At 46.5% G+C, this 11,245-nt stretch overlaps 1 protein-coding gene across 1 annotated transcript; it reads right to left on the reverse strand.

Moving 5' to 3' along the window:
* Positions 1-9,829: 9,829 nt before the first annotated feature.
* LOC123431105 (stress enhanced protein 2, chloroplastic) lies at positions 9,830-11,245 on the reverse strand. Its single transcript, XM_045114942.1, has 2 exons — positions 10,607-11,245; positions 9,830-10,510 (listed from the first exon to the last, which is right to left on the reverse strand). The coding sequence occupies exons 1-2, from the start codon at positions 10,898-10,900 to the stop codon at positions 10,241-10,243; spliced, it is 564 nt and encodes a 187-aa protein (XP_044970877.1). The 5' UTR covers positions 10,901-11,245; the 3' UTR covers positions 9,830-10,240.

The following is an 11,245-nucleotide window of genomic DNA, read 5'->3' on the forward strand; positions in this document are numbered from 1 at the left end:
ATGCTCCATGACGCTCAAAGCGACGTTGAAGTCCCGGTTCTAAGCCATACAAGACTGCACATTGAACTATTGAGTAGTCCTCCTTACGTGCTAACCAAGCGTTCTTAACATCCTGATCAGCCGTAGCGGGTGGTTCATCTCCTAGCGCAGCATTAAGGACATAATCCTTCTTCCCAGCTTGTAAGATTAGCTTAAGATTACGAGCCCAGTCTACAAAGTTGCTTCCATCATCTTTCAACTTAGCTTTCTCTAGGAACGTATTAAAATTCAGGATGACTGTCGCGTGAGCCATGATCTACAACACAAATATATTCAAAGTGGACTTAGACTATGTTCAAGATAATTAGATTTTAACTTAATCAAATTATATGCTAAACTCCCACTCAAAAAGTACATCTCTCTAGTCATTTGAGTGGTTCATGATCCACTTACACTATCCCAAGTCCGATCATCACGTGAGTCGAGAGTAGTTTCAGTGGTAAGCATCCCTATGCTAATCATATCAACTATATGATTCATGATCGACCTTTCGGTCTCATGTGTTCCGAGGCCATGTCTGCACATGCTAGGCTCGTCAAGCTTAACCCGAGTGTTCCGCGTGCGCAACTGTTTTGCACCCGTTGTATGTGAACGTTGAGTCTATCACACCCGATCATCACGTGGTGTCTCGAAACGACGAACTGTAGCAACGGTGCACAGTCGGGGAGAACACAATTTCGTCTTGAAATTTTAGTGAGAGATCACCTCATAATGCTACCGTCGTTCTAAGCAAAATAAGGTGCATAAAAGGATTAACATCACATGCAATTCATAAGTGACATGATATGGCCATCATCACGTGCTTCTTGATCTCCATCACCAAAGCACCGGCACGATCTTTTTGTCACCGGCGCCACACCATGATCATCCATCAACGTGTTGCCATCGGGGTTGTCATGCTACTTATGCTATTACTACTAAAGCTACATCCTAGCAAAATAGTAAACGCATCTGCAAGCACAAACGTTAGTATAAATACAACCCTATGGCTCCTGCCGGTTGCCGTACCATCGACGTGCAAGTCGATATTTCTATTACAACATGATCATCTCATACATCCAATATATCACATCACATCGTTGGCCATATCACATCACAATCATACCCTGCAAAAACAAGTTAGACGTCCTCTAATTTTGTTGTTGCATGTTTTACGTGGTGACCAAGGGTATCTAGTAGGATCGCATCTTACTTACACAAACACCACAACGGAGAGATATGAGTTGCTATTTAACCTCATCCAAGGACCTCCTCGGTCAAATCCGATTCAACTAAAGTTGGAGAAACCGACACTTGCCAGTCATCTTTGAGCAAAGGGGGTTACTCGTAACGATGAAATCAGTCTCTCGTAAGCGTACGAGTAATGTCGGTCCAAGCCGCTTCAATCCAACAATACCGCGGAATCAAGAAAAGACTAAGGAGGGCAGCAAAACGCACATCACCGCCCACAAAAACTTTTGTGTTCTACTCGAGAAGACATCTACGCATGAACCTAGCTCATGATGCCACTGTTTGGGGAACGTCGCATGGGAAACAAAAATTTTCCTACGCGCACGAAGACCTATCATGGTGATGTCCATCTACGAGAGGGGATGAGTGATCTACGTACCCTTGTAGACCGTACAGAAGAAGCGTTATAGAACGCGGTTGATGTAGTGGAACGTCCTCACGTCCCTCGATCCGCCCCGCGAACAATCCCGCGATCAGTCCCACGATCTAGTACCGAACGGACGGCACCTCCGCGTTCAGCACACGTACAGCTCGACGATGATCTCGACCTTCTTGATCCAGCAAGAGAGACGGAGAGGTAGAAGAGTTCTCCGGCAGCGTGACGGCGCTCCGGAGGTTGGTGATGATCTTGTCTCAGCAGGGCTCCGCCCGAGCTCCGCACAAACGCGATCTAGAGGAAAAACTATGGAGGTATGTGGTCGGGCAGCCGTGAGAAAGTCGTCTCAAATCAGCCCTAATTGCTCCATATATATAGGAGGAGGGAGGGGGGCCTTGCCTTGGGGTCCAAGGACCCCCAAGGAGTCGGCCGAGCCAAAGGGGGGGGAGGACTCCGCCCCCCCAAACCGAGTTGGACTTGTTTTGGTGGGAGGAGTCCCCCTCCCTTCCCACCTCCTTCCTTTTTTTTTCTTTCCTCTTGATTTTTCTTCTCTTGGCGCATTGGACACTTGTGGGCTGTCCCACCAGCCCACTAAGGGCTGGTGTGACTCCCCCAATGCCTATGGGCTTCCCCGGGGTGGGTTGCCCCCCCCCCCCCCCCGGTGAACTCCCGGAACCCATTCGTCATTCCCGGTACATTCCCGGTAACTCCGAAAACCTTCCGGTAATCAAATGAGGTCATCCTATATATCAATCTTCGTTTCCGGACCATTCCGGAAACCCTCGTGACGTCCGTGATCTCATCCGGGACTCCGAACAACATTCGGTAACCAACCATATAACTCAAATACGCATAAAACAACGTCGAACCTTAAGTGTGCAGACCCTGCGGGTTCGAGAACTATGCAGACATGACCCGAGAGACTCCTCGGTCAATATCCAATAGCGGGACCTGGATGCCCATATTGGATCCTACATATTCTATGAAGATCTTATCGTTTGAACCTCAGTGCCAAGGATTCGTATAATCCCGTATGTCATTCCCTTTGTCCTTCGGTATGTTACTTGCCCGAGATTCGATCGTCAGTATCCGCATACCTATTTCAATCTCGTTTACCGGCAAGTCTCTTTACTCGTTCCATAATACAAGATCCCGCAACTTACACTAAGTTACATTGCTTGCAAGGCTTGTGTGTGATGTTGTATTACCGAGTGGGCCCCGAGATACCTCTCCGTCACACGGAGTGACAAATCCCAATCTTGATCCATACTAACTCAACTAACACCTTCGGAGATACCTGTAGAGCATCTTTATAGTCACCCAGTTACGTTGCGACGTTTGATACACATAAAGCATTCCTCCGGTGTAAGTGAGTTATATGATCTCATGGTCATAGGAATAAATACTTGACACGCAGAAAACAGTAGCAACAAAATGACACGATCAACATGCTACGTTTATTAGTTTGGGTCTAGTCCATCACGTGATTCTCCCAATGACGTGATCCAGTTATCAAGCAACAACACCTTGTTCATAATCAGAAGACACTGACTATCATTGATCAACTGGCTAGCCAACTAGAGGCATGCTAGGGACGGTGTTTTGTCTATGTATCCACACATGTAAATGAGTCTTCATTCAATACAATTATAGCATGGATAATAAACTATTATCTTGATACAGGAATTATAATAATAACTATACATTTATTATTGCCTCTAGGGCATAATTCCAACAAAGGAGGTGGGGTGGACGAGGGCGGTGTGCGGGCACAGGAGGATGCTCCACAGCGAGGATCCCGTTCCCGTCGTGTCCCCCATCCCGGTCGCCGAGCCCCTGCGTCCCAACCGCGGCTTCCTGTTCAACGTCGGCCGCCGGCTGGAGCTGCTGCTGACCTCCGAGCCTTCCGAGCAGGCGATGCGCTCCTTCTTGCTGCGCGACCCGCGCCGGATGGACCACCACATCTGGTAGTCTGCCCCGGCGCCAGCGCCGTCGTGACGGAGGAGCTTCTCCCCCGGCTGCCCTACCTTAAGGCGGTGGTGAAGGAGACCCTGCGGCTCCACATGCCGACGCCGCTACTACTGCCGCGGGAGACGCTGGAGGACACGCTGGTACTGGGGTACGACGTGCCGGCGGGCACCCGGGTGCTGATCCACGCCTGGGCCATCGGCCGCGACCCGGCGACGTGGGGGAGCCGCGCCGGAGAGGTTCCTCAGGTACAACCTCAAGATGGGGCAGGACTTTGCGTTCTTGCCCTTCGGCGCCGGGAGGAGGGGCTGCCCCGGCGTCGGGTTCGCCATGATGTCCAACGAGCTGGCGCTGGCGAGCCTTGTGTGTAACTTCGACTGGGAGCTACCCGGCGGGAGGATGCTGCCGGTGGACATAAGCGAGTTGCACGGCCTCTCCGTGCGCCTCAAGGTGCCTCTGCTTCTCATTGCCAAACCTTGGCCGCATGTGTCGTTTGCTGTGGATGGAGCTCTATGAACGGAGCAATTAAAGCAAGAATTAAAAGTTGTCTTTTTTGGCAATAGAATGAATTAAAGGATATGCATGCATGTTCACTTTTGCAGTATGTAAGTTACCGAAAACGTTTATTGCTGCTACAAAACTCATGTTTCATTCTTTCCTTTCCGGTCGTGATATTCACCATACATGTGGACGCCCAACCACACGATGATGTGTGACATATCCAGAAGACAACTCACACGATTCTGTGTGGGACAAAGTCTAGAAATTACACACGTTGGGGCGAATATTCGAACGAAATATCCTATTTAACTTTCACTGGCAAAAAATCCCGTGCGTTGCAACGAAAGAGAAAATAACACACGCTCTGAACGCAATATATTTTCACATGGCATCACATTTGTGTTGCCGACGATGGCCTAAGTGCTCACACAACGAAAACGCGTTTGAATGTACAGTCACTCGGAATAAGATGAGAAATATGTTGTTTCTCCCCACGAGATTTTCCAAAGGTGTGCATGTGTGGTTAACGATGTTTTCTTTCCTCTCAATTTGGTTTTAATTTAATGGATGTTTATTGCAATTCGTATGGTCGCCGGAAAGAGAGAAAAAAAGACCGTGCAATACAGATTAAGTTTGCATCAAAAATAATATTTAAGAAGTATTCAACAGCTAAAACTAACATCCTATTTAGCAGGGGCTCCGCAACGACATCCTCAACGAACCGCCTACCGGCCGCGTCAGCTACTTCTTCGGCTCCGTCCCGCCGCCGACAACGACGACGGTCGATGCAGGTTTGCTTGCCTGTCCCCTGAACCAATTGGTTCTGCTCAGGACTAATGGCTATGCATTTTTGTGTTGTACCATAAATAAAAATGGTGTCTTGCTCACATGAGTCGACGTCAAGCAGGCCATGGAGCCGCAGCTGGAGAGCGAGACCGATCGAGCACCTGCACGCCTCAAGTTTTGTTTTTGGCATGATAACTAGGGTTGCTGCTAGACAAGGAAGATTCATATGGCTGACTTGTGCTGCTGTAGGAAAGGAAAGGTTTTGTTTTTCGCCTACCATATCGATCCGCCCCATCTAAGACATCGACATGGTTGTTGGACTGTTGATTGCCATCTGTTCCTCCCGGTGAGATGACTTGCATTGCATACCCTTGACAGACATGGTCGGATTGTTTATCACCATCCTCAGTTCCAGTGAGATGAGTAGAATTCTTCAGTCAGCCATCCATGTGCAATCATGGTTGAATTGTTTCTCCGGCGCCTACTATTTTGGTTTTGGTGTTAAGTTGGGCAGAACTTGAATTGCAATTAGTAGTTGGGTTAACCGCATCGCTAGCTATGTGAAATGGGTAGATATGTTGTCAGCTGAGTGGTTAGGCTCCATCTGTAATCCCTATCTAACAAAAACATGGTTTTTTGGGTTGTCGGATTTTCAGAGGCATATCTTTAGTTAGCTCGGGGAGGGCGCGGATGAGACGGGCAGCGATTTTGCTGCCGGTCTTACTATTCCGACGAGAGGGTTCGGGGAGGAGCGAGCGGAAGAGGAATATTCGGATTGGGATGATGGGTTGGTGGAACGGTGGATCTGATGAGTAGAAGACGGCTGTTGTTGCCGTGTGTCTTCTTAGAATGACCGGTTCATATGTGGTTCTCTTGAATGCTTCACTTTGGTTCCTGAGCATAGCAGCGATCTGGTAGTGGAGCGAGTCCTCTATCTTGTTTGATAGCTGTGATAGAGACGGGATACTTTAACTTCTGATGAGCAGCACGAGGTTAGATCCACAACTGATGATGAAACATGAAATTCAATCTAAAACAGTCTTACAAGAGCACGCACATAGTTCCTGCTGGTTATCCCGAGTGACCGGTGATGAGCTGAAATGACCATGCCTAGCTTCAGAATTGTTCATCATCCCTTCTGTCCTTTTTTCCAAAACCTGTTAAGCAGACTTTTAGCGTCAATTTTCAGATGGAGTGTTAATTCTGTTTTCAACGATTCCCATCCACATGTGACCTCTCTCCTTCGTAACACCCGTACAAACACCAAGTGACACATAAGTTATTTTAACAATAGGTAAGAGGGCTACAGCCGAACCCCTATTTCATCCCTAAACGCCCGAACGTCTGTCCGATGCAGAAGCTAATCGCAAACTTTATTTATTGCTCAATAATATTTTTTATACATAAAACAAGTTGTGTTTTTTTTATACATGAAATAAGTTTTTTTTACCCGGTGCAACGCACGGGCATTTGTACTAGTTTCCAACAATACACCGTTTTCTTGGAGGCGTACTAAATTTGGGTTTCACAACATCCTTCTTTGGCATTGGCGGCCACATCAAATAACCTCCTTCATCTGATCCCGTACAAGTTTCACGCTCTTCTTCCTTCAAATTTGCTATTTGCGGATGCAGTTGCATAATCTTTACAGGTGCAAAAAACTTCGACAAAAATTTACTGTAACTTTACTTCATGAAGTTATACTACTTCTACGCAAACCAAAAGCCATTCTTGAGCTTTCCCTCTCAAGGAAAAACATAATAGACGCGACTTCATAGCATCAGGTTCATAGTCTTTTATGCATGTCATGTTACACAACTCAAATAATTATGCAAATGCATACCAGTATCTTTAAAAGCAGAGCCTATAAATTAATCTTGTTGAACCATAGAGACCAAATGTGGTTTAGTCTTATATTGCTCAGAAGCAACATTAGGTTATGCATTAGTTCGCACATAAAGCTATTTCTTGGAGCAGCAAAGCGTCCAAGGTTACCAACCATAATATAATTATTTTTGGATTTTCTAGTGACAACACTTGCAACAAAAATTAAAAGTAGAACAAGAACTGAAATAATATTCTAACAAAAACTCAAGACAATGACTAGTACACAGTCCTCCCAGACAAGATGACAGAAAAAGATTTAATGAGTCCCTTTGATGTTCTGGTAACAGATAATAGAAAGGTTATCACACTCTTTCTCCAAGGACCGACCCTGAGTTATGGAACCCACGTTCAATTGCGACAAGGGTTTGTACCTAGCTTTTGCGAGAGAATAAAATTAGGCATGGATATGAGGACTTGGTTCTTACAACCATATATTTGTGATCGGAATCATCATGATCTTAAGTTGTGCTCTGGAAGACGACCACTAAGATGTGCTTGCAACGTATCAAAGTGGGGATGTGTCCAAATCATATCTTGATCGGAACGCGCCCTACATCAAGAATCAGTTATCCAACCGTAGGACCTTTCCATCGCACGAGGTTACCTTGGTCATTAAGATAAATCAGACAAAAGCATTGGGCATTTAATGACTCCACCTCATGTATCCTCAGAGATTGGATCCACACTGTCGTACGAAACCTTTCAGTCACTGGTGTTCAGAATAGTGCTTCACATTCTGCCTACCCCTAGCCTTCTCATGGCTCGAACCCCGTGATCATGCATACCTGCATGGACAAAAAACGCGAGGGAGACAAGAGACAACTGCGATGCAATTTTATTTCACACATGCATGCCATTAGTTCAAAGACATTACATCGATCCCTCCAACAAATACATCGGGTTGCAAGGTTGTGCCTCAACCCATGACCTCACCTAATTACTCATACATGGTGTTCGGATCACAAAAACAAATCATTGAAGAACACACAAAGATGAAAGCTTTATTGCTATTATGTCTTATAATGGTTGCTAGATGCAATACACCATTACAAGGATGACTAACTTGGAGGTGGTTAGTTGCAGTGGTGAAGATGATGGTGGCTATGTAGATGAGATGGGAACTCGAGGCAGCTAGGGGTGACGAGTCACTTCTGTTGCGGAGATGAGGTTATGGACGGTGCCATATTGCGAATTCAACAAAAGCCCCTTTATAATAGTTGTTTGGTTGGGATTTTTTGTGTCGCAACTGCCTGGTATGAGTGCCTACGCTCCTATCAGACCCCGTCTTGCACTATGATGCACCTCCTACTTGATCTTTCTCACCTCTAATTTACTCATTTTCAAGTATATGCTTGATTTCGTCATGCTTAGCCATTCTCTTGTGAAAACAAAAGTTATTTGCATTCATTAGTCATTAATAAAAATATTGGAGCTGATATCTCATTTTTTATGAAATAAAGCGATTTAAATCAAAATGTAATGAGCATAAAAATAACACCAATCAGGTTCCTGAACAAGACCAAGCCGCCACTAGGCAAAGCACCAGCAACATAACTTTATGATCGAGATGGGTGGTGAGTCTTAGTATTAGTTATTACCGATCGTCTCATTGTGAAGCGAAGTAGCAGAAGAGAAACCATGTTGCACACATCACACATACACGTTGAATTGATGCAACATATTGTATTTGGATCGATAGGTACTGATTATTGCCTCACTTTTGAAGAACAACATGGCGACTCATGATGACCTAGTGTCCGTCATGTCGCAAAAGGCCATCGTGCTCGGGTGCATCCAAGCGATAGAGCATGCCCTCTGATTACAGTGCAAGGGCATGGCCAATGCATAGCTTTAGGGTGATGCCCTATATGCCATATAGGATCGGATATTGATTCGGATGGGGTAGCGGGATCCTTAGCAGGAGGCGGATGCTTGGAGAGAAAAAGTATAATCTGATGCAAAAAAAATGAAAAGTTGAAGTGAAAAGTAAAGATGCATGTCTATGGGAGTCTCTATTTTCTTTTTCTTGATGAGATCACTAACGGTAGCTTGCATTCAAAAAATATATCAATGTAAATACCTTAAACTACTTTTTTCATAGGACATCCGTATATATATACCACCATGTATATTGCCCTAATTAGCTTGAGTGTTTTCACATGGCTCATGTAGCTATACTGTTGAGAAAACGGAAAAGATGTATAACTGAAAGGAACAGTGGACATGAACCTTTGATCTATGGGTGTATAGACACCGTATATGAAAAAATAGTTTTTAAATAAAAATTCAAAAAATCTGAAATATTTTTAAAATAAACTCTACCTTTCATTGTACTTTTAATTAAAAATCTGCAAAAATCATTGTTTTCTTTTTAGAAAACAAAAGATCAATCAAAATAGTGTGAATAGTGACCTATAATAGCAACTATATTTTGATTTTTGCACCGAAGTCAAAAATGGCTTCTATTAATGATTGTCAAGTTTATTTAAAAAACTTAAACCTTTTTAGTTTTCTAAAACCTATTTTAAAAATAATGGCATATCAGGTGTATATACACCTAGAAACAAAGGGTATTTCCCAAGGAACGGTGTTATTTTTCTCTCTGCATCTCGGTGTGAAACAGTCAGTGCCAACTATTTAGCAGTAGTTGGCTTTGGCGTCCCTCGACATTAACATGTTGACTGCTGAACACTGGCTGAAGTTTGTACAGATACAGAGAACTGTGAGCTCGATGCACAATTTGCTCCTTCAGATCTACTCCCTCCGTTTCTGAATATAATATTTTTTATAGATTTCATGGACTACGTGCGAATATATCTGAAATCTTTAAAACGACTTATATTTAAAAACGGACGAAGTATTATTGATCGATTTTAGAGTTTAGAGATATATTTAGGAACCGAAGGAGTATTATTGATTGCAATTCTGTTTGCACTTACATCAATCATTCAGGATTTCTTCATAGGCCCAGATGCTGCAGCTCGAAGAATAAAACAGAAGTTGCAGCTCAAATAAAATGACAAGCGACGAGACATCACATAATAATACTGTAATACTAGATGATTGCTTATCCATTTAACATACTCCCAAGAAGGCAGAGAGAATACATGGTTCTAGCTTTACAGTATAAGTGGCTCTAGGTACAGTTAATACTTAAGGTAGTACTGCTCCATCATATGCAGATTACAACGCTGCAATCACAGAAAACCCTCAAAGGCAAAGAGACTCCAGATGAGCAGAGCTCTGCACCAGAGCCATGGCATCCATCTCTGAAGAAACAAGGAACCACTTGCAGTCGCAGCAGCGATGGAGCTTGGAAATGCAATAACAACGCTACAATTTCGATCTCTAGTATTAGTTCTATACTATCACCATGCGCAAGCAGCGTCTGTGTCTAGTAGCCGTATCGTGTCGTATATCTACACGTGTATGTGGTGCATCTGTGCGCTGTGCTCAGGCGTCGTCGGACCAGTCCTGCATCTGGTCGTCGGAGAAGAGCACGTCGACGACGTTGTCGATGAGCCCGTCCACGAAGGAGTTGCAGCCGAGGGTGAGCATCTGCCCGATCCGGCCGCGCGCGCTGGAGACCCACGCGAACGTGGCCGCGGACGCCACCACGGCCAGGCACAGCCCCGTCGCCTCCTCGATCTGCACCGTATCCAGCTTCTTGAACAGCGAGTCCCCCGTCGCCGCCTCCACCGCCACCGCCGCCGCGAACGCCACCTGCACCACCACAAACAACCACGACTCGTTTAGTTCTCCGGTTCGGTGGTGTCCGAACAGAGCACAGTTATTACATAGGGGGGGAGAGGTGTGGACCATGGCGAGGCGGCCGGAGATGGTCTCGAAGTCCTGGCTCTTGCGGGAGCTCTCGATGTAGTCGGCGAGCGACGCGAAGAAGGGCGGCGCGCCCCCGACGCCGCCCTCCTCCACGGCCTCCCCCGGCAGCCGCTTCCGCGTCACCGCGCCGCTGCCGTCGGCGCCGTACGACCGGAGCGTGGATAGGCGGGGCTGGAGCACGATCTTGTCCCGCCTCGTCTGCTGCTGCTGCGACGGGGGCGCCGCCCTCTGCGGCGCCGCCTCGCACACGATCGCCCTCGCCACGGCCGCCATGGTGGACTCGAACTCGAACTCGACGGACGGATATCACCGGAGACCTTGACGAGCTGCTGGGTTGTTGGAGGGCGCTCGCGAGCAAACAGCCGGTGAATGAGTCTACCAAACGCTGGTGCGCTGCTCCTCTCTCCCCCGGCTCGCCGTCCTTTTGAAAAGCTCGGCAGCGACAGCGAGGGGTGGGGACGACGTGGCCGTTCACCGTCCCGGTGAATCTGTGATAAAGGACGCGGTAAAGGATGGATGAGACGGGTGAGATTCACGAGAGGGGCACATGTGGACGTGGTGGAGCCCCGGCCGAGGTCCCGGCGGGGCTCTTCTCCCGTCGACTTCGCGCGCGGCCGT

The sequence above is a fragment of the Hordeum vulgare genome, chromosome 2H (genome assembly GCF_904849725.1).
Source record: "Hordeum vulgare subsp. vulgare chromosome 2H, MorexV3_pseudomolecules_assembly, whole genome shotgun sequence".
Classification (NCBI taxonomy): domain Eukaryota; kingdom Viridiplantae; phylum Streptophyta; class Magnoliopsida; order Poales; family Poaceae; genus Hordeum; species Hordeum vulgare.